At 40.7% G+C, this 24780-nt stretch overlaps 1 protein-coding gene across 1 annotated transcript in view; it reads left to right on the forward strand.

The window, feature by feature from the left end:
- IQCA1 (IQ motif containing with AAA domain 1) overlaps nucleotides 1-24780 on the forward strand; it is a 115351-nt gene that overhangs the window by 68233 nt on the left and 22338 nt on the right. The window contains exons 9-15 of the mRNA XM_054380925.1: nucleotides 1175-1256; nucleotides 6707-6813; nucleotides 7022-7117; nucleotides 13959-14020; nucleotides 16785-16867; nucleotides 19608-19715; nucleotides 23342-23541. Coding sequence (XP_054236900.1) covers nucleotides 1175-1256; nucleotides 6707-6813; nucleotides 7022-7117; nucleotides 13959-14020; nucleotides 16785-16867; nucleotides 19608-19715; nucleotides 23342-23541 — 738 coding nt within the window. The remainder of the gene's footprint in view (nucleotides 1-1174; nucleotides 1257-6706; nucleotides 6814-7021; nucleotides 7118-13958; nucleotides 14021-16784; nucleotides 16868-19607; nucleotides 19716-23341; nucleotides 23542-24780) is intronic.

Genomic DNA, 24780 nt, shown 5'->3' on the forward strand with positions numbered 1-24780 from the left:
GGATCTTATTTCCCACTGATAACCATTACCTTAGAGCGTTCTGAGGATTTCTGGCTGATAACAACATGGAGAAATTTTCATCATTTTCTGAGAAGGTTTTCCATTAGGAATACTGGTTCAGTGAAATTAAGCTATTCCAGGACCATGTCAATGTCATTTATTTCAGAGAGGAAAAACGTCAAAACGTTTTGATAAAGTTGAAACAAAATATTTTGTTTTGCAAGATACACCTAGAGCGCTATTTTGCTTTCTGATTACAGACTAAAATGAAGTTTCAGCAGTTTTGAGTTACCCACAAGTTGGGAATTCCTTTTGGGGGGAGGTGAGGGGAAGAAGCAAGCCTACAATAAGATTAGTTGAAAAAACAAGACAGTAATTTCATTTGCATGTTGCAAGTCTCCTACCTACATTACAGGGGTCAAACAAGCTGGAGCACCTCTCCTGCAGAGATAGGCACAGAGATGAGGCTATTCAGTCTGGAGAGGAGAAGGCTCCGAGGAGACCTTATTGTGGCCTTCCAGTAACTTAAGGGGCCTACAAAAAAGCTGATGAGAGACTTTTTAGGAGGTTAGGTAACGATAGGACTGGGGGAATGGGGCAAAAATAGAAATGGGTAGATTCAGATTGGATGTTAGGGAGAAGTTCTTCCCCATGAGGGTGGTGAGACACTTGAACAGATTGCCCAGGGAGATGGAAGAAGACCCACCCCTGCAGGTTTGTAAGGCCAGACTGGATGTGGCTCTGAGCAACCTGATGTAGTGTGAGTGTCCCTATCCATGGCAGAGGGGTTGGAACTAGATGATCCTTGAGGTCCCTTCCAACCCTGACAATTCTATGAGTCCAAGCCTAGGTTTAATTCTTGTGACACCAGTTGGCCAGCTGATGAACAGACACCTCCTCTCTTCTCTCAGAGGGTTAAAACTGCTTTATGGTCTGCTAGGAAGATTTTGGAGGGTTTTTTGTTTGTTTGGGGTTGGGTTTTTGGTTTTTTGGGTTTGTTTTTTTTTTTTTGGTAGGTTGGTTGATTGGTTGGGGTTTTTTTTTGTGGATGAGATAAAATCCTCTTATTCCTCAAATTAAAACAAATCTTTAAAAATTCAATTAAAATCGTGACATTTTGTCATACTTGCAAAGTCTCTACATCTTAATATTCTGATTTTTCTTTTCACCCCAGCCTCCAGTTGAGGAGGAAGGCTGGAAAATGGCTCCCAGTAATTTCCTTTCAATAATGGAGGAAGGAAACCGTCAATACAAAGGTCAGTAGAAAAAGATAACAATTACAGCTGGAATGTTCTTGTAATACAGATTAATCTGAATGCCATTTCTATAAGGTCAAACAGTGCAGCTTTCCAAACTATGAAACAGTATAGAAATGAGGACATTAGACAAAAAAAAAAAAAAAAAAAAAAAAAGGGTATTTAGGAAGGGAGTCTCTCAGTACCTCATGCCTTCTTAGGAGTCTTTCAAAATCATCAAGCCAATCATACAGGAGAATGCAATTCTATGAAGGTAAGTGGCCAAGACAGAACCAGAGTGCTTTGTTGATCATGCAGAGGCTTTCTTCTAATTTTGTGGCCCTTGGAATATCTAACTAAATAGCAGATAGTCCAGAAGCACTATTCTGTAGATCAGGCTTCAGCATCAATGTTTTCTTGCTCTGGTAACTCTTATTCCTGTGTTCCCCTCATTCACAGAAAGTGTCCATGAATTCATTCACCTACACCAGCTACAGCTAATATTTTTGATTAGGTGTTTTAATCGGAGGGTCATCAAGCAAAGGCATGAAAATGCTGTTGAACTATGAACATACTTGCTTAATTCAAAGCATGTGCAACTTAACCAACAGAACTCAAACTTATGGCTAGGAGACTGGTTGTTTATTTCACTTTGAGAAATCATCCAGTAGTAAGGGGTTTCAAATGCAAAAAATAGTTTTCAACTTATATGAAAAGTCTCCATTATTCCCTCCTGCTGACAAATTATTGGCATCAAGTGTAGATAAAGGAGTCTACAACTTACTTCCTAAATATACACCAACACAGTTTTCCCTGACCTCTGACATCTAACAATTAGGATTTTCTTACATGTTATAAATCATAAAGTAGCTTTATGGTTGAAAGGGAGTTCTTCATCTCAGACTCTACTCTTGAAGCACTTTGCTAATGAGTAGGTGATGCAATAGATGTGCTTTCAGTGCACCCACAGTGCTGCTGAAGCCTTATAGTCTAACACTCTCCAATACAACACCAAACTGTGAATACACAAACTCCTTGTGTTGGTGCAAATAACTCCTCCAGGTTGTAGAAAACGTGTTTGACTGTAACCTTACACAGAGGCATGAGACAGTGCTTCACAACTGGGCAGTGGATGCCAATCTTTGGTACAAAGACCTTGCAGAGGTCAGTAAGTTCATTTAATAGGACTTTCAAATTCCACATGCACATACTAAAAAGTCAGGAGGCTAGGAGAGGATGGGGGGACACGTTTAGCATCCAAACTGTACTGCCTTTCCTAATAAGGCAACGCTTTGATTTCTCCAAGTATAGAACATTTTACGGTTACTCACGCTGATTTTTTACACAAACATGAGTGCAGAGTTGGGGGTGTTGTATCCCTGTATATCTTACAAGACCTCCCAAGTGCCACTCAGCAGTCTATTATGTGTCTCTGGAGCTTATGTTCCTATTTAGGCACCTGAATGGGTGCCTAAAGCCAGTCAGTGTGAGTACCTCCATCTCCCCATTATGTACTTACAGCACTTGCAGGTGCCCTGCAATAATATGCTCAGGTAGGTCAGGAACAGGGAGCATTCTTTTGTGGTAGATAAAGACTCCAGCCTGGCAGAGTTAAACACTGATGCTCATCTCCTGCCCATCCTGCCAGAGCTGACAGCTACTCCCTTAACTCTGAAAGCACATAAGAAGGAACCATTTTCTGTACAGAGCACAACCAGAAATCCTCCGAGTGGAAAGAGCTCTCTTGCAAGCTTCAAAGAATAGCTGCACTTCTGCCTTAGGCAGAGTTAAACTTCTAGGTGTGGGCTTTTTTTCCTCCTAGTTAACCAAGTCTATTTGACAACACATGAATTTTGAGTAAATAGCTGTTAACTCCTTCATGCAGTTCAATCCCCTCCCTCATCCAAAAGCACCTAGTGCTTTTCACTTCAGGATGCTCTTTGTCGCAATACTCCCTGGTGGTTGTTCAGAATAATTTTACTTTTAATCTGGCCATAGAGAAGACTGATTATTTTTCAAAACTTCCAGAATCAAATCTAGAATCTTCTGAGCAGGACAGTGTAAGTATTTTCTTGCATTTTTAATTTTTACATAATTCCATTTCAGTAGAAGTATTGGGGCGGGGGGGAGGGGGGTAGGGAGAAGGGGGAAGAAGTTTCAGTGTGATCTTTCTATTCTGGCAACTTTTCCCTGTTCTTACCCAGAAGTACCTCAGCTGCTATCACAATTTCCACAAAAATTAATAAGTCTGGAAAACAAAATTGAAGTAAGGGAACTTGGTTAAGAAAGGTTTATGTCAGCTGCCCGCAATGGAATCATCTAGAGATGCTTATGAGTGTGTCTGAAGTCTACCCAATTGATACCTGACCAAACAATAGTTTTAGTTTGAGCACACACAAACAACCCCAGGACTTACAATTAAGTCTTCCCATCTCCTGAAACTGGTTGCTTTGTTCTTAGGTTACTTAAACATTTAAGATGTAGATCGGTTTGCACAAATATCTAATTATAATACTTATAGACTTTTCCACTCTATTTTTTCCCCCTACTCTATCAAGCTAGAGCTGCTACTTAAACTTCATTAGAAACCATGAAGAGTTTATTATTCTAAGACTGTTTGACAGTTTTACTAGTTTTTAAACTGCATTTCCTAAGCTTTAAAACACCTACTGTATATAATGTTGTTTGAAACACCCAGTTACTTTGTGACATCTACTTTTACACTGGAAAGCAAGAGTTCGTGTGGAGCAAATTAAGCAGTCTGAGTAATTACCTCAATCTTCCTGGGGTTTATATATTTGCAGTACCCTATGTTGTGAAGCAGCACTTGCGCTATTTCTCCCATTATACAGTTGGCCAGTTGATATTTACGACTTAGTGTTGCAGAGGATATTTGAGTTCAACTCAAATATGCCATGACCCAAACTTTAAAGTGCAGTGGTATTATGGATTCTTAACTAGCCATCAAAAGATTCAAATCCTTCTGCCAGAAGGTTGAAAGTAATCATTTTAAGAGAAGCTTGATGGCTTTAGAGAAATATATGTCGGTTATTAGTCACAAGCTATTCTCTGGAATTCAGGGATATTGGTATTACCTACTGGCCTGCAGAGTGAGAACTAATGCTGCTGAGATGGTGAACTTAGCAGTCATATTAGTGGCCTGGGCTGCCTTCTGAGATCTGAGCTGGAGGGGTATGCATGTAAAGTAATCCAAAGATAAGCATACCCTATTTTAAAAGAGGTGATAAAAATTGCACTGCATACACACACACACACAAAAATAGCCCCTGTAGCTGGGTGACCCTGACTGTAACAAAATACCAGACTCTTTTGACCAGCCAGAGAAAACATAACATCCTTAGCCTCCTGACCTTACTTTAGAAATAACTTTGAAACATTTTGTTGATCTAGAAAAGAACAACATAGCATCTAACACGTATGACTTATTGATCTCTTTTCTAAAATTAAAGACCCCTAACCCAGTGGCTAATATAGCACTCAAAAAACCTCATTGCCAGGTAGGTAATATCAGAGGCAGCTGCCTAATAACCTGTGGGCACTGTCACTGAATTGCCTGCGGTGGATATTAACCATTAATCAGTTTACAAAATGACAATAAACAATTATGAAAAACACAGAATAAAAATCTATGGATCCCTCTATGAACAATAAATATCTAAATCTAGTACTCCTGTGAAAACATAGCACTTGCAACCTGTTGACCCAGTCAGGACCCGTTTAAAACTTCACATAACTCCCATATAACATTCCCTTTTCCCAAGGCTAAAATTCCAGGCTGGTAACCGTGGAGGAGGTACTTTTAACTAAGACAAATCAGCTTTTCTTCTTGATATATTACATGACATCTGTCATGTCATCTGACGAGCCACAAGTAATTTAAAGAAATTGGTGTCTATAGCTTTGAGTTTTTTTCTCATTACGAAAAACCCCACTGTCCTTCTCCATCTCTACCATTTTAAGTTATGAAATTAAGACTACTTACCTGCAAAAGCTACTTCCTATATGTAAAAGCCACAAATACTCTGTCTGTAATTGGACTCTGAAAATTCATAGGGGATGGAAACAGAAGTCAGTATTATATTAACTGGACTAAAACTTGAAATGATCTCCTCTGGGTACTGTGAAAACCTTTCACAATTTATAGTGCTGGTACAGGAGCACTCTTAGAAAACAGATTCATAAAGAAGCCTATGTCTTAAAGTTGAAAGCTGTCATTTTAAGTCATCTGGAGATTGGATTAACACATACTGATGGAGATTAGCTGCCATTTATAAAGATGCTATCAGGGCTTGAAATGCAAGGAAATGCAAGATATGAAATCTCTTCCTTCAAATTAGCTCCAAAAAACGTAGAAAGAAGAGAGGTGTTTCCATCAAATTAAATGCCTTTTGCTAGTAGCAGAGAACTTGGATAGACACCAAGCTTGCTAGATTTCATTTATTTTTCTTTCTAAAGGAGCAAATTGCAGTTTGCCTCAAGAAAAATAAAGACCTGCACCTCAGGATCATTAACTACTTTATCACAAACACAAAATTTTTGTTTTGTACCAACCTGCACAAACTGGCTTTGTTCCTGAAGTTAGGTCTCCTCGTTACTTCACCTCTGCAAAATACTAAGAAATAGAGATGCTGCATCAGGTGGGCCTTGCCTCCTTTTGGAAAACAATTCAACTGCTTCTCAATTACTGCACCAAGCTTAAAACTCCCCAGACAAAGTTAAAACTCTGGGTGGCCATATGTCACTTGTTGGTTGGATGCAGGTTACTGCTATGTCAGACTGGCTGTTCCCTGTCACTTCCATTTCCATGTGCTCCATGGCTTTTATGCCTGTTCCAATGCTTCTGGCCCATATTTCAGCCTCATGTGAATTACTACAAAAGCTAATTTTGCAAAGCTTTAACTTAGCACTAGATAACCGAGCAGGAGAGAAAAGAAACTTCCTTATTCAAACACCTTCTTTTAGTTCCCATACCTGCATTATGCCAGCCAAGAGACACACACAGAAAGTAAACTTCTCAGGACAGAAGCCATCGTGGTGACTTCTTCATGGCAAAGATTTAAGCACTGCGCTATTAAACGGAGAGAAAAAGAATGCCAAAAATCAGGCATGATGTGGTTCATCCAATACTGTATTACCTGCTCTTGAAGATGAACAACACTCCAGGCATTCAGATTTGCAATCAGAAAATGACAGCCTCCATATCCCATTATCCTCCTGAAAGCTGATACCAATTCACAGCCCAGGGAAAAAAGTTAACTTCAAGATTTACAGAGCCTAACGCAACAAGGCTCTGAACTTGGTAAGGGTCCCTAGAGCCTGCTACTTTCATACAGCTAATAATTTAATAAAAGCTGCCTAGAACTACTTATTTTTGCCTCCAGAAGCAGTTGGAGAAACCAATGCCTTCTGTAACTTTTTCTTCTCCCCCTTTTCTTTCTTTTGGATAACAGTCTTTTGGCAGAAGAGAGAGAAGGGATGGGATTTTCACCAGGATCATGACCCAGAGCTGATCAAAGAAGAGAAACGAGAAGAAGTGGAGGAAGAGATCAGAGTGCAGGTGTGCTTACAATAGTAAGAGGACACTAATAATGGGCATTGCCTGTGTATATTTCTCTATAGCTCTCAGAACTGGCCCTGGCATAGACCTTACCTCCTTCCAGAGTTTTTAATATCTGTTCTTTGCTTTAACGCTTGTTTAGCTGAATATTTGACTGAAGCCTGGTGGCAGAAGACTTAGAAAGATTCAACTGTGTTTGTCTGGATAGGTTGATGAATTGATGCAACAGAAACTGACGAATCTCAAATTTGCTGTGGATGGAGAGAAGAGTCACAAACAGAAAAAAGGAAAAAAGAGTGAAAAGGTAAAAGCAGCAAGTTAAATTCAGGTTAAATCCCAGTTCTCTGCCCAGATACAGTGGTAAGTCAGTGCAAACCCTAGCCTCACAGATACTGATATCAAAATGTCCACCCTAAACATTTGTAAGTGCTTGACTTGAGAGTTAGTAAATCTGTTCACCTGTGGCTTTTTTCACAGACTTTTCCTTTAGCTATTATTATTTCTTAAACTTTATAAATACCAGTTAGGAAAAGCTGAACAAGTGCAGGGACAATTCATTACAAGATAGATCAGATGTTCAAGAGGGCTATGCACTCCCTTGAAATCCTCTGATCCAGGCAAACAGGAAAATCCAAGCAATCCCTCTCTATAAGGTTACAAGTTCAAATTAATACAGTCTTCCAGGGAAGGCATGGATCTGGGTGCCAGTAAGTTTTCCAGCTGCTGCCACTTTTCCTCCTAAATGAGGGCTAGTTAATATATCTCAAAACTCCACACCAGAAAAACTCCCTTTGAATGCTTTGGTGTAACCTTTGATTTATCTGTAACAACACAGATCACACACAGGTACATATTAATTATGTTGCTACTTACTATTGAAGGGTTTGGGAACTTGCAGGTTAAGCCAAGTTCATTTAAGCATATGAAATAGGATAAAGATATGCATTATTATCCACTGAAACACAGCACAGGTCACGTTCACATCTAGTTTCACAGCTCATGGTTCCCTGAATTCCTTACCCAAGCATTTAAACTACAGATCATGTCAGTGAAAAACAACTCAAAGCTTACAGACCCTACCATTCAATCAGCAGAGCCACTTAAAATCCTCAGGGCAAATAGCCAACCCTGATCTCATGTTGTATTTAATTTCTATAATCCTTTTAGCATGCAAATACTTGCTGTTGCTGTACTTCTACTCAAATTAGCTTTAAAAACACTCTTTCACCTGACAAACGTGCAGGACCAATTTAATAATGCAAGACTGGAACAACTCTGACAACTGATACCAATTGGTTTGCTGAACTTGTTTCAAAAATAGCAGGGCTTAAGACAGACAGACAAAATATTGCAACACTCTTCCCAAAGATCAGCTATTAGATCAGCTGGTCAAAATTGCTTCAAAAACCTCGTACTGGAATTACAAAGCTTTATGTCAGGGGTTGGCTTGTTGCTATTTTTCCTCAATATAGTGCTTTGGGGTAGGGGGATGTTATTTAACTTTTGCTTTCCCAAATTGTACCATTAGCCTCAGAGAAGTGGGAGGTTGGAGGGGGGAGATGAGAAAGTACTAATTAAATATACAAGTTCCCTAAAGATTTTATCAGAAAAAAAACCCCAACAGCCAAACCAAAAACCCAGTTCTGCTTTAGGGGTGAGGAATAGAAGGAGGTATCCAGTTTTAGTCAAGATACATCTTCCCTGTGCAAAACTGTTTGAAACATTCAATTAGCATTGGCAAAGGCTTTTTCTAGTTAGTAGCTGCATAAATTTCAGTCCATAAATGAGCACAGTGTGTGCACACCTGTGTAGAGACTTCAGATCTGCCTTATGATATTCTGGCCTATATATCAAGAATAAAGTGAGCTGGACAGTCTTGGAAGCAGTGTATTAATTTGTTACTCAGCAAAAGTCCTCTAGGTCTTCAAGGCATGTGGTACCACAGCCTAGATCCCATAGGTCTCCCCCTCCAACTCTGCAGTGTGAAATAACAGTGGGTTTGGATTCTCATTGCAGACATGAGCTCATCTGGAGCACAATGTAAAACATTTTTTCCCTCCCCCAAAGAAAAGGACATTCTGCAAAGTGTTCTCAGAAGGATACAACATTCTTCAGAGAACTCAACCCTCTTCCTGCACCCTGTCAGTGGGGAATAGGCATCATGAGTAATTTGTTTAAGTGAACTCTTACAAGTAGAATTTTCTGTCTAGAGGCAGTTACCCCAAATTCACAATGCCACATTTGGCCACCCCCTCTCTTGTAAGCAAGGATTTCTTCTACTTTCTTTGCAGGAAAAACGCCACAATAAAACTAAGGCCTTTTTTATTATTGTTGTCAGGGAATAGTCACTGCCCAAGGGTAGATGTCCTCTGCCTTTTCAAGTGCATGTTAGGATATGTACTTTACAACTATAAAATTCTGTCAAGTCCATATTAAAATAAAAAAAAAAAAACTGCTTGAAATAACTTAAGATTTTGTTTGAAAAAATCTCTGTTGTAAGGAATTCAGAGGACATTTCGGAATTGAACTTTAAAGATAAAGCATAAAAGAAGATAATTGCTCTCTTTTTTCAGATTACTCAGGTGTTAGATAAACAAAATTTAACATCTCCAGACATACCAGTAGGCCATTCCTTTATTTCCATGCACTGTACTTCCTAGGCTGAACTTTATCACTGACTCCTGAACCTTCAAATACTCCTTAATGCTAAAAGCTGGTTCTTAACCCTACCAAGATTTTTGTTATTGCCCCTGAAGGTTAAAAGCCCATTTGCCACATTTATGGGAAGAATCATCTTGGAGCAAAAGGCAAATTGCTTTTCTCGTTACAAATAGTTCTCTAGACCTGTAGACTGGTTTGGAAAAACCTAATTAGATGGCTCCTAGTGTGCAACAAGCCACACTGCTATCATTTGAAGCACAGATTCTGCACCTCTATCCATGCTGTAAACATCTCACCCCACAGACTATCCTACTGTTATTTGTCCTTATGATCCAGCATTTATACAATGTAGAGCCCAAGTGATCTCACTGAGTGACACTGTGCTGGACTCTTATTGCTCCTGATAGCTCCAGATCGCTCCTGATCAATGACTGTCACAGGAGAGGGGGATGAGGATGCACTGAAACAGAGGAATGTGGTTCAGCTCTGCTGCAAGTAGCATTTTTCTTCACTATGCACAGTGGCAGCTTGTCATCTGCCCAGCCACGGATCAGCAAGCTGGGAGTGTAAGCACCAGACTGCAGAAAGATTTGAAGGAAGATTGCCTCCCAGTGAGGGATATGGTACTGATGTCTAGGAAGGCTGGCAAAGAGATGTCAGAAGGTCTAAGTCCCCACTCAGACTAAGGGAGCCTGTTAGGCAGCACCTGAAGTGAAAGAGGGCTAGCATTTTCCAAACTAGTTGTTGCATCCATGTGCCATGACAAACTTTCTAGTGAAATGTTGTTCTCAGTTCACCTCTTTCTGCTGACAGCCTCAGATGTGGGTCGTTCAACACAACCTACCAGCTTTACAAGCATTTCTTCTAGATTGATGCCATGTACCAAATATGGTACCCAGAGGGCTTAGCAGCCAAGTAAACCACCAGACAGTTCTTTAAATTGGCTTTCCCCCCAACATAAGAGCTGACAGGTCAGCTATTGGCAATTCCGGACCTAGAAGTTACATTTGACTGCTTATCAGGGTTCTTTTTATCAACCTATTGTGCTGCTTTTCCTGCTCTGCTCCCCCAAGGATTCATTTCTGGTCCAACTGTAGGTAAAGTAACTCATTGCAAGTGAACACACCCATACATACACAAAGGCATGGCCAGAAATCAGAAAAAAAAAGCAGAAAGAGTGGACATGGGAACCTAAGTATGTAAAAGTTGCTTTTAAAATGGGCCTTGCTAGCATCAAAATACAGTTTTGGATACCCTCTTTTGATGCAAAGAACAACAAGAAATTAACCTGCAGCAGTAGCTGTGATAGGAATATTGACATCAGCCTAAAGACTTGGTAAGAGTAAAACCATAGTGAATAAAGCCAAAAGACAGGGTGGGTCAGAACTGAGAATAGGCTGGGTTTGAGGACTATGATTCATAGTCCCTGTTGGATTTTTCTGTAGTTGATGGAGATAAGCATCCAGAGCTCTCAGACAGCTGGAGAGGCTGTAAGCTCTTAGGATGCTGGAGCTAAACCCAGTGGGGATTACAGATCAGAGCCTCCCATTTAGCAAAAGCTTAACAATCAGTGGGAAGGTCTTTGTCTAAAGACTTTTTCAGTACAAGTATCAGAGCTACTCTCTATATTTTAGCATTGCCAGAAAAGACTTCTCAACCCAGAGCAGATGCACACAGAGCAAAAATCTGCAAATGCTCAGCCTCCCTTCCAAGCATCAACACATAGAATCCACTCAAACGCTTCATAGATGGCTGCTTCTACACTGTCATTGCCCTTAAACCACAGGGGTACTTTCCTCTTGTTACTTTCTCACATACTTGGTGTCTGTAGCCACAGACAGCTGATGGCAGCAGGACTTGCATGACCACAGCCAAAGGGTGACACAAATCTTGCAATTCCGACAGGGAACAGTTCCCTCAATGTGATGTTTTGGCTGCCCTCTCCCTTCTGGTGCCAGAGACACTCTACTCTGGAATCTGGTCTGAAATCAGGTCTGTGTTTGCTCATAGCAACCTCTGAACTACACAAAAACATTTTCATGAGCCCACACAGTAAGACAAGATACCACACTGAGCGTGGAAGACAATCTCTGTCATCTGCCAGCTAATAGCTAATGCAGTTCACTACATGTAACTTATCAAAGCAGAAAATAACCAAGTAAATGGATGGCTACACAGAAGCTAGGCTGACATTTCAGAGACAGAAACAAGGAGATTTCCAATATAAATGATGAGCATGTTCACATTCATTAAACATTATCATTTTCTAAATAAAAGCAGTTCCCAATAAGACATTTTGGAGGAAAGCCATTGTCTACAATTCATATTTCCCTTTATCACATCTCAGTGTTTGCCAAATTTCCCATAAATGCTGATGTTAATTAGGAAAACACATTTTCCCCCTGCATAGTTCATTTTTGTTTTGCTCTTGAGGTACTTTATTGGTGAAGCTGCCTTGAGGACAATACCAGTTGGCCAATAAATTCAGCATATGCTTAGTGTCTTTACATAGGTGGAAATGAGCTTTTCTTCCCAGTCAGACCCCATGATATGTAATTTCTAGCTTGTAGGAAGAAAGGTTAAAGAGGGAAAGCTGGAGGAACACCAGAAATAAACCACTGACAGTCTTCCCTCAGTTGTTAAAACAGCATGGCATGTGCTTTGTTCTTCCATCTCCTTTTCTTTAAAACAAAATCCCTCTGGCACATTCTAACGAGTATTTGCTGCCAAGCTTATTTATGTAAAGAAACCTGAGGTGTAGTACTACAGAGGTGTTTACATTATTCTAGTCCAAAACTTTAAAACCATCACCTTTTTCCAGTTAGCTTATCCATATAGTTCTGGGTTTAATTTACATTTTCATCTAGATTATCTTTGTTGCATAGTAAGCAGTAACAGGTGATGGAGCCATGGGTTATTTACATGGCAGCTGTCCTCCAAAACATACAATTGATACATTTCTGAACACTGCTAATCCAGTCTAGAAGAAAAACAAAAAAAGCAACATTTTCCAGCTAATTTGAAAGAATTTTTTTTTAACTCAACAACATAGCCCCTAGAGCTCAGCAGAATTATTCACTATTAAAAAAAAAAAAAAGTAAATGACAATATTCCCAGGAAAAGGAACATAAACCTTTGGAAAGAATAAGCTGTCTTGAACAACTAAGCACTTAAGCACATGCTTACATTTCAGCTGTTGAAGAAATCTCATGGTGCACAAATGTTGCTGTGTAAGTAGTTGTAAAGTGCTTTGCACAACATGAGTATGGACACCAGTGGTGGGCACTAATATGGATTAACGATGCCTTCTCCACTACTAATTATCCCTAACTGTAGTTATGGCTTGTGAGCTCTAATTAATGGAGGGGCTTGACATTGCTGATTCACACCTTCGTTATTTATGTTTTCCACGTAAAGATTTTGTGATTTGTGCGACTAGTTTCTCATAGTGAAAGTGTGGTGAAAATATCAAGAGAAGAGCAGATCATGTTTTTCTGACCTCTTCAGACTTATTCCCTATGTCATTAGCAAGGAGAAGGCAGAAAGGCTGTCCAATAGTTAGAAGGCTAGCCAGAGACACAGGAAGGTTAGTTTCAGGTTCCCTGTCCAGCTCGCAAGCACCCTCCATGACCCTCAGGGAAGCTGCTTGTATTTTACTTCAATGTGAAAAAACCATGAGCAGTCTCTGGAGCAGCTACTTGGACCCCACACCCTTTTCCTGCTTCCTCTTGGGTAAGAGCCATACCTACTCAGCCATAGAGGCATGCTCCAAAAAGGAAGGAGAGAAAAGTTTTCTCTCAGAGTAAATGACCCTGGGATTCTTTTGTATGCAATGTCCACTGGAAGGAGCAGGACTGATCACTCTGAAGTACCCTTGGGCAGTCACTGGGGAAGTGACAGTTGAAGGTCAGGTATGCAATCTCCCTGAGCATCTGTATTCTAGAATCAAGCAGCAGCCACCAGGTTACTTCATGTAGAGTCTAGTTCAAGAGCACCTGCCACAAGATCTGCATGAGACTTGTAAGTTACACAAAACTCATCAGCCTTGGGGTGCTTCCCCTCTCCTGTGCCTTGGTAACGTACCTATAAATCATAGAATGCTTTGGGCTGGACAAGACCTTTAAAAGTATTGTAGTCCAATCCTCCTGCAGTGAGTAGGGACATCTTCCACTAGATCAGATTGCTCAAAGTCCAGTCCAACCTAACCTTGAACATTTCCAGGGATGGGGCATCTACTACCCCTCTGGGAAAATTTTGCCACTGTCTCATCACCCTCATTGTAAGAAATTTCTTCTTTATACCTAATCTAAATCTTCCTTTCCCTCAGGGCAGTCAAGGATATTATTTTTACCCTTTGGTTTCCTTCAGTAACATAAGCCACATTCAAACACTGCAACATTTTCTGTTCTGGCTCTCACTTTGCTTCATTCAAATACATATCTGTACTAAGGTCTCTGATTTCTGCCTGTTTTTGGGGTCCTCAGGAAAAAAAGACAGCCACGAAGAAAAAGATAAACGAGATGGAGGAAGATCTAACTCCTGACAGGTAAAGAGGGAACTTGTTTACCTGAGCTTCAGACAATGACACTGCATCCTGTTTGCATTAGATACGCTGTCAAGCCTTTTAGATTTCAATTGCACGAGGAGCATCTCAACACTGCTATGCTTAGCAGCATGAGAAGCCCTACAATACATAAAACCTTTTTACTAACAGTTATAAATATCCATTAAAAGCCTAGACAATAAAAAAATAACCTCTTACAAACTTGAAGCACACACACTTTAGCTAAAAACGTTTTTTTGCATTCCCAGTGAATGCTTCAAACTTCCCACTGCCCCTTTCTGACTGATGGTTTTGCAGCTCCATAAGTAGCAGGGCCACAAGACACTGCTTTAATGCTACACAGCACAGACCTTGTTTTCCCACATTTCCAACAGTGCATACAAATGAAGATCCCCATTCTGCAGCAGCACACCACCAAGGCCAGTCTTCAGTAATTTCAGTCAGGTTCATTCCAGCATGCAAAGCTAAGTGCATGTAACATCTAGGCAAAATGTTGACCCCATTTGCCTCTTTCCCAACCTCTCTGCAGGTGCAGAAGCACCTGGCAGTTCTGTTGACTGTCAGATTATGCCATCCCAACTGCAGCCTGATAAGGGAGGCTGCAGACAGGCTCCTGCATTCCATAAATCACCTTTCATGTCTGAAGTATAATGTACATGTCATAAATCAGTCTTATTTATCAATAAGAGTTCTGGCAGATCTGACAATTTCTTATGCACCCTTGCTCTTTTAAGCACCCTTATTTTATTTGGAAAATTTGAGAGGATTTCTCCTTTTGACATTGCATTTTCAGTGAGCTCATGATGCATTTACTGATAATCTGACCATTTTTCACCTGTACATGTAATGCAGACATGTAGGCAGAGATCTCTCTGCTGGGACCTGCTGATCCAGCAGTAGTGCAGGGCAGGAGGAGCCCCAGCTCTCATGAGAGCAGAAGTGGAGAACAGGATGAAGACACACTCAATCATCCTGGTAGGAAATGCATGGGATTCACCCCAAAAATCCATTTGTACCAGACATGCACAGCAAGATATGGACTGGGTTATTCAGATGCTAGCACTACACCATCAGTTAATAGTCTCTTTACCTGCCTTAAAAAAAAAAAAAAATAAAAACCACCTCTCCAAGCAAATATTTAAAATAAATGTGTCATAAATTATAACAGAGCATGACCTCTCTTACAAGAATAGTGTCAAAGCCTAACAAATATACTTATATTCTGTGCTTTTAAAACTGCTCTTTTACATACCTGCTTCTTTATACATAAACTTACTACAACACAGAGCCATTTAAGAACGCAAACTTTGCAGTAGCTGGCTTTTAATCAGACTTTATGTGACATTTTGGCTCCATGCTTAACTCTTCCCCACTGAGCATTTCAGAAATAACCAAAAGTAGCTCAGGTTCGTCTCTGTTTTAGCATGGTGGAAGGTGCACAGGGGGCTTTAGCCAAAGACTGATCACATCACACTTGCTTGGAGGAGACTCAGGGCATGCATCATTAAGCTAACACAGTAAAAATAGTAAGACAGGAAAAGCAAAAGTCATGCTCCCAACAGAACTCTCAGGTTAGTCACAGTCTACCTTCTGCTTATTTTATGATGCATACTCAACACAAAATCGCTGAGAACGAGAGCAAGAGCCAGGGTGGTAAAGTCAACATTGTCAAAGCTGCATTAAATTTTGTATTGGCTTATTATTGCTCCTGTATTAATTGTGCCACTAACACTGCATAAACACAAAACTTTCCAGCTGAAATGGAAAACACTGCAGACCTCAAATTGTACATGAAGTTTTAATAGCCAGCTGAGAGGTGCTGTTTTTACTGTAGCCATACCAGAACATCCCAATTAAGATAGGTGACAATCAAAAAAACCCCTCAGATACTGAAGAAAGAGGATGTCAATAGTGCACAGTGAAAGAATTAAAGGTTCAAGTAAGGTTATACTATACTTAGTATGCTTATACTAACAATACCACAAGAATTTCCAGCATAATCCTTGAAACAGTATTAATCTGTAGAACCTAGTGCCAAAAATACCATTGAAAGTAACACTTAGAACTCCAAAAGAGAGAATGTGAAGAACAACCACACCAATAGAATTGGTGTATGAAATCCTCAATTACTAGGAGCTATTTCAGCCACAGATGGAGACAGAAAATAACATTCCAGTGGAGATGTTGCACTCGTTTCCATTAATTCTTCCTCCCCAGACCTCCTCTGTCCAGCATGACCCTAACAGTGCAGTAGGTGGGCCACTGGTTGCTCTGACCAAATCATTCCCAGTGTGTTCCTGATGAGATGAGGCTGTCTATTGCAAACAGAATACATTCCAAGAAGAATTAATGAATTACTCCTAACTGCAGAGCTAAGTGAATAGGTATAGTAGTGCTAAGATTGCTATTATTGTATAATTTAAAAATAATTTCCAAGTAATTGATATTAATGAATGAGTCAATTACACAAGTCATAACTGATCTTGCATCACCTGGAAATGGGTAATGGAATCAGTGTGAGAGGGAGCCATGTAGTGTGTGAGGTAGTAAGAGATTTTCCTTGCCATAAAGCAGAAAATAGTACTTATTGATTTCATACTGATGACACTAATCACTTTCACCTCTGAGCTACAAAACACATTTATAAAGCTGAGGAAACAAACAACTCTCAAGCCGGTTCCATTATTGAAGGACTGAGGTTTTCCTTACAGTGCTCTAGAATTTGAATAATGTCTCTTGTCCACAGGACCATCGATTCTCTGTACGAGGAACTAGTGGAAAACGGATTAGTAATAAAAGCCCAGCCCGTGAATCTCTCCGATTATGTTGGTAAAGTACACATTTTACAGCTAATACGATGTTTAATCTAACCAAATCTCCAGCCATTCAGCGTTCACTGACTCCCATTTACAGTCAAGAGTGAGTTCAACAGTAATTACACTTTCAGAGCATTCAAACTTGAATATCTAAAGCCACATATGCAAATCAAGTCTGTTTCTGCAGGGTGCTTAGCACATTTCACTTCTGCTACTGAAACCAGGACCCTTTTGTAAAGCTGGTGCTTAACTCCAAGCACTAACACATCGAAGCCTTGGATTTTTGTGCATGCCATGCAACTCTGAGGTGCAACCAGGCCATCCTTTAAGGAGCAGTGGCCAGACACTGGCAAGACAGTGCAAGTCTGTCAGACTAGAGGTCATAATCCATCCAGCATATTTCCCAGAGAAGAGCAAAAAATCATACCTTCAGCATTTGTTCATTCAGCAGAGAAGACTGCCTCCACTTAGCTCCACCTCCATGACTGCCCATGGACTTTGAGCAAAGCTTTGAGGTATATCTGGCCTTTGATTTGAGTAAGATGTCTCTCTGCTTAGTTCTACATTAAATAGTCCTCTTGACCAGTTTCTGTTAGCTGCAGTCAGACATGCATAATTATGCTCTACACAGAGCAAAAAAAAACACATCACTCTGAGGCAGCACAGGGGTCTGACCGCCTCCAAAAGCACTGATGACATACAGTAAAATCACAGCAACCTTAGAGGCAAAACAAACCCAAATAAAACAAGATTCAATTTTTGCAAAGGCCACCATTGCTTGAATTTGCAGACATCAGGAAGCCACAATGCCACTGGCTGTTAGTACAGTATGTATCTGAGCCAGAAAAGCTAGATTCTCATACATCACCATGTTATATAAACTTAAAAGCAGAAGTTACTGCCTTCAGAGCCTTTACTCCCTCTGCGAAGGCTGACTTAGCAAGTATTCCATCCATCTTTTGCTCATTAAAAATCACAAAGAAGTTCCTCATCCACCCATCAAGGTCATTTGTCTAACACATTCTCTACCACAGTTGTTTTTAAAGCACATCTTAGCCTGTGATTTAGCTGAGATGGCTTTGGACCGTCTTCCCTTGACCCTGAGGTTTGAAGCTTTGGCTACTCTGCAGCATAGAGCAACACAAGGGCTGCTCCAAGTTACACTAGCAAGATTTAATTCCCAGCAGCAGAGGATACTGGGCACAGAAGTGCAGAGGCCAAGTAATATTCACCTGGCTTCCTGCACCTGTGCCAGGTCCACCACATGTCCTGGCAGATGCTGGCCTATGCAGTCCAGGCAGGTAGCCCAGACAGTCAAAGCTCTCTTCCCTACCCTTGCCAGAACAAGATACTAAAGGCATTTAAAGCTCTACCTAGCGTTCTTTTTTTTTTTTTTTAAATCAAAAACAAGCAAACAAACAAAAAAAAAACCTTCCTTTAAGGGTGTGAGGACACAGTCAAACCCAGCAGAAAAAAATAAGTCCTCATCTGCTCAGCTTTTACAAGGCTGAAGCTTAAGGAAGGTCGTTGACTCCCAGTTCCTGGGAAAAGGACAAAGAGTGGAACTGTACTACACAGTGAGTAAAGGCACTGAAATGTCCCCCCTCTATGACAAAACGACATCACTGAACTAATTTGCTTGGTGACCTTATCTAAATTAGTCAGAGAATATCCACTGTGATTTATGTTCAGTTGCAATTAAACCCTTTGATGCCTTCTAATTAAATCTGTGAAGATTAATTCTTATCCAGTTTTTTTGATTTCTCCTTAAATAAAAGATAAAACCTGAAATGAATTTTCAGCAGAGGGGAGGGGGCAGTTGCACCAGTGCTTGCCTGCCTTGTTGCCCCCAAATTACAACTTCACTTTCTCTTAACTGCTGCTAATTTACCTCTGCTTCAGAGAGATCGAGCGTTCTCCCTTTTTGTCTCCAATAAAACACAATATACTGTTATTTTTTCCAATAATATTCACCATAATGGCATCTAATTTATGATAAAAAAAAAATCATTGGCTACACAACTGGTTTTCCAGCTTGTGGCCATCCCTCTAGATCTTTGTTCTCTAACATGTCTTGTATATGGACTTTGACAGGGCAAGCAATGTGATTATAGCTCTGTAACAGGAGCTGAGGCATGATTAGATCGTTTCAGTTCACGTCAGGGATTTTGAGTTTTCTTGGGTTGTTTCGTGGAGGTTTTGTTTTGTTTTAACAAAAAAGGTGAGCTGCAAAGCAAAGAGCCCCACCAAATTATGTGGCATACTTAAACGCCTAACATAGCGAGAAGCTGAGATATGATGGAGCCAGGGGAAAGCTTGTTAAAAATATCTTTTCCCCCTTTTTGAAATCCTTTTGATAGAGCGTGGTTCACTGGGATTCCAGCCCTGCAAAAATCCCAAATCCAGAAATCCTTTGCCAGCGGTGTGATTTATGGTGCTGCTAATGATTCTTCTCCACAAAGTTTCTTTAAAAGGTTACTTGAGAGCGACTGCTCTGCTGAATGCCTTCCACAGGCTGGAAGGTAAAGTCCACAGTGTGTTTAACTTCATTTGCCTTTGCAGTTCACCTTTCAAATTTCTCAGGGCCACATTCCACAGCGATATTGCCCTGTTTGAGTCCCTGTCCCCTGACAGCACCGGGCTTGCTGAGAACACATTATCTTGGTATTCTATGGTAGTTTTTCATTACTTGAGTTATGCATTTTATAACAATGCAGTGTCACATTTATTAAGCCCATGCTTCCTCCCTACAGGCGAGTACAGCTATCTGGGGAGCACACTTCGTCAGATAGATATAGAGCCAATGCCCTCTCTCGCAGATGTCAGACAGCTAATAGCGCTGTATGGAATATTGCCATTAGGTAAGAGCACAGCAAAAATTGCTGGAGGGCAGAATGCGATGGCTTTGCTTCCTGTCAGCAACATGCATTTTTACTGGCTTTGACAGGGCTTGATTAATCGTAATCTAAAGCATTTTGCAGCATAATTGTTTTTCAATTAAGCCTTCTGAGTGAAGACCATATCATTTTAATAGTGCATAAAGGAGCTTGCACATGCTATTGTCAGGTATTGCATTTCCATCCCATCTCTGTTTGCATGTTAACAGTTTGTGAATGGCAGCACATAAAAGGAAATCGCTTGGGAAAGATAATAGCTAAAACAAGCTCCAGTGATCAAAATTAATCAAGTTAAGGGAAGGGCTAAGGTTGCAATTTACCTTTTACAAGCTGGCTAATGTTACTCAGCACTAAACAATGCAATCATTTAAGGAATTAGTCTGAATACATTTTGTACATCGGAGAGAACACTTTTAAGTGCCCTTGCAGTTTTAATGCCAGACTCAGCCAATATCTATCAGGAGTTGTTTGCTTTTAATGCAAAATCTATTCCATATTTTACTTGGGAATGGCAGTAAGCCAAACTCCAGTGACTGCAAGAAATGCCCATCTCAAAGGCTTCTACTAGTACTTCACTTGCATCCTTTCCCATTCCCAATGGGATTTGGGGGGGATTTTAACTAGTCATAACTTCCCCCAGGCTGTGTCTGTTGTCTGCTGCTCCCCTTTATAGGGCAGAGCAGCTGATATCTCCCTACCTCCCACTCTAGCAAACAGAGCAAAGCTGACACAGAGCTTCTGCCTTTCCCTCCCGTTCTCACTCCTTCCAGAAAGACCAGTGCTCAGACAATATATTAGGTACATACCTATCCTGAGGCTCTCCTCAGGCATTTCCTGGCTTGCTCTGGCTCCAAGGCAGGATCTGTGTGCTCTAGAGAGCTCAGCACAATAGCAAACAAGTCTGCCTCGTTTGAGCTTCAAGTAGAATGCTCCTGTTGCCCTACAGCTCAATCTGGAGAGGCAGGTTAACAAATAGGATACTAGCAGCACCTTTGCTTTCAACACAGGTGAAACTCTTTCCACCTAAAACACTCTCAGGTGGTTTTGGGTGAACCCTCAGGGGTCTGCTGCAAAATTGACCACAATCAGCCCAGAGAGTTCAGCTGTTATCCCCATCTGCACTGTGCAATGTGGTAGTTCTCATATCAGATAACTCCTTCAAGACTATGTTTTAACACCATCTAATCTAGTGAAATCAAGCCCCAAAACACCCCCACAAGGCAAGATGAAAGAGAACCCATAAATTTTCTGCCATTCATACACCTGGCTAAAAAATCTAGGGAGAAGAGACCCTGGGGTAATTAAACAAACAATGTATTTGCAATAGCAGTTTGAAAAAATGCCTTTGGTTTAAAAATAAAATAAAAAAGTGATTGCATGAGCCAAAAAAAAAGTCACAGGAATAGTTTCATCTTTTGGATGATAAGTTATGTATGACATTTTACTTAATTGGCCTCAGAACTAGTTAATCATCATATAATAGTGTATGTATAGAAGGGAAAGTTTTCTCAAAATAGTCACCTGGTGGCATGGAAAGCTCCATCTTAAATGGCATTGAGAAAATTATAAGCAGCTGAAAGGAGAAATAATAGTAAAATATATACTTCATCTTTAACCACAGAGGAGTCTGCTGCTCCCCTCATAATAAATCTATGTGTAATAGTAATAGATTGGTATGGAACGACCAAATATTAATAAAGCCTGGGTGGCTGACAACTTCACTACATCCTGCACAGTCCTGGAATAATGGGCATTTATCTTAGCACTCAGTCCATTGTCATTTATTTGGGACATTAAGCCATTAGGACACAGATAGGCAGACTGACTGGATTTGGTTTGAAACGCCATTCTTACCTAGCAGTCCCTCCATCAACCCAGAGAACCTTTCCAGGATAGTCCATAGGTTCCCTCCACAGCCCATCATATTTTGGGCTGGTTTCCTACACAAGCCCCATAGTCTTGATGGGCATCAGTCTCAAAGACCTTCAGAAGTAGTGGATGCTCCCACAGATTTTCATATCTTGGTAACAATCACTGACACAGGATGCATTTAGGCATCAAGACATTGGTGTTACTGGACTACCCATGGATATGGTTAAAATATTTGACATTTCCTGCTACTTCCATCTCTGAAGGTTCACCTGTACCTAATCCATACAGTGACAGAGCTGCAGAGAAGACAAGTTCTATCACCATCAACCACTGAAATCTCTGTGGTTCCCTTTTCACAAAGCAGGCATTTCTGCTGGGCTTTCCCAGGTGATGGAGAATATTTCTTCTTTGAATTTACCTGGGGCAGCCATTGAAACAATTTCAGAAATGCTGAGCAGTCATTGCTGCTGGCAGAGCAAGAGAAGGCCAGCCATCCTGGCATTTCCATTTGCTCACCACAATAAAGGGAACAGAAAAGGATCATCCTCCCCTTAGCAGATATTGTACGTGCTCTGCAGCGTGTCCAAAGAAGGACAATGAAGCTGGTGAGGGGTCCAGAACACAAGTCACGTAAGGAGTAGCTGAGGGGACTGGGATGGTGTAGCATGGAGTCACCATCCCTGGAGGTATTTAGAAGATGAGTAGATGTGGTTCTTGGGGACATGGTTTAATGATGGACTTGGCAGTGCTGGGTTAACAGCTGGACTCAGTAATCTGAAAGGTCTCTTCCAACTGAATTATTTCTATACATCTGATTCTCTGATTCTATACATCATGATTCTATACATCTATACGTGATTCTATACATCTGCCATATTCCAGACTGAGGAATACCATTAGCTCCTCTGCAGATAAGCTAACACCACACTCTGAGCCGGCACGTGTAGAGGAGATAGCAGCAGTGAAGGATTTTGGAGCAGGCCTAGCCTAGTCTGACAGAATCTCCATTGCTCACTGAACAGCAGTAACATTTAAGAGGAAAAATGATCCATAAAAAGGGAGGTGCATGGAAAAGTTAGAGACAAAAACACATGGTAACATCTGGTTTCAAGATTACTGACAAATGCAGCTCCAACAATCTCATTAGTTTGTTTTCTCTAAAGATGGGGAAGCTGGAAAGTGTCATTTCAGACAGCAGGGGAGAAAGGAATCCTACTAGAGCTATACACAACACGAATCTACGCCCTTGTGCAATTGCAGAAAAAGTGAGGATCTGCTCTGACACCAAATGCAAAGCTTAAACCACAGGTACACCTCTCACTCTGCCTCTGCCTGACAACTGAGAGAAGGTAGTTTTCCCTGTGCAGAGCAGCAGGCTTGTCTGTACCCATAGCCACCACCAGCAGTTCTGTGGCAGTGCTCTGATCTCATGTCCGTCCTAAAAAATTTACTGATTAATTCTAGCTCACAGATTTCGAGCTGAAGTTTGCCCATCAGAAGGTGCAAACAAGGGTGGTTAAGGGGACATTAACTGAAACGTGCTAAAGCCACAGCTCTGGTTATACAGAATTGAACTCAAGGGCTCTTGTGCCACATTAAGGGAACAATGAATTCACATTATAAATTATTTACTGTAAAGAAAAAAAGGAAGAACTATTCTATTACCTTTATTGCAGATTTAAATGAAAGCAATAATAGTGCCATGTGACTTTTTACAGGTTCCCAAATAGTACATGAGAAAGCTCCTTTGGTAAAAGCCTTGTTACTAGCTGGACCTGCTGGGGTTGGAAAGAAAATGTTGGTCCATGCCATCTGCACAGAAGCAGGAGCAAATCTCTTTAACTTATCTGCTTCCAACATTGCTGGGAAATATCCAGGCAAGGCAGGCCTGCAAATGATGCTTCACATGGTTCTCAAGGTACTGTGTTTTGTGTACTTCTCTACAAAGTTTGTTCAGTTCATCACATCTTTTGTGGAACAAATAGGGAATTGAATTATAGTTCCTCCATACCGAGGAACATCCACACCAGTTATATGAGGGGAAAGCTTTTGAAGGTCCAAATGACTGCCAACGCTGTTTGAAACACCTTCCCTGCTTTTAAGTTTTCAAAATCACATGTTGACAGGCAGTGTGTGCACCTCTGTAGAGAATTTACTGCCCCTTGAGCAATCACACATATTATCCATCATTTTCACATTAACATTAATGCAAGCTTTGTGTTACTGTAAATATGAAAAGCGTCATAGAGAAAATTTTCTTCTGTTTATATGCACATCAGACAGGAATGTTGGTTGTGCAGCATTTAATCAAGTACTAGACCAGGGGTGGTCAAAAGTGTCCTCTTAGACTGTTGCTGTGGAACAGTTCTCCCCTATACTACTGTTTACTTCTCAGAAAGCTTTTCAAAAGAGGGAATCCTAGTTCAGGATTACATTAGCAGAAATATATGAGAAGTCTGGAAATGAATGAAGGCATATGAACTGCAAAGAACATATTCCAAATCCTCTTCACAATAAAAAGACACTATCCTGGCAGGCTTTCTTCCATATCCTAAGTCTTCAGTGTTTCTGCTAAGGAAGGAAGCTGCTAAACATTTCCAGACAAAATACTCTTAGACAGAAATACAGCACATACACTAGGAAAAAGCCAAATGCAATATTTTTCCAATGCCAGAGGCCTACTAAAAGACTGGATTGAAATTTGCTTTCCCTAAGATTTATCAGATGTATTTTATTAAACCCAGCATTATAGCAGTTTGTGACAGGTGCCTCCATCCCCAGAAAAAAAGCAGATTTTGCCATTAAAAGCAAAGCAGTCCCCAAGGACCCCATTCCTTGCTGGTCAGAGCAGTGCTTAAGGAAAAGTGACAGTGCTGTGATCATGCACCTTTGATGCTGTCACACTAACACTGGGTCTAGCACTCCCTGACACAAACTAGTGCCATTATACTCTCTCTCCTCCCTCTGCTCTGCACATTTCACCCTACTCTACTTAGTTTCTCTGCCCTCATCAACAGCAAAGCACACATCTGGCTGCAGGCACCATGCACACACCATCCTTTCCATCCCTTCCATCACTTAGACCCTGCTAGAGCCAAACGCCTTTAAACACAGGATTCAGGAGAGCAGCTTTTTTTGCTCTTACAGAAGGCTGAGG

Source organism: Indicator indicator, chromosome 5, assembly GCF_027791375.1.
Source record: "Indicator indicator isolate 239-I01 chromosome 5, UM_Iind_1.1, whole genome shotgun sequence".
Lineage (NCBI taxonomy): Eukaryota > Metazoa > Chordata > Aves > Piciformes > Indicatoridae > Indicator > Indicator indicator.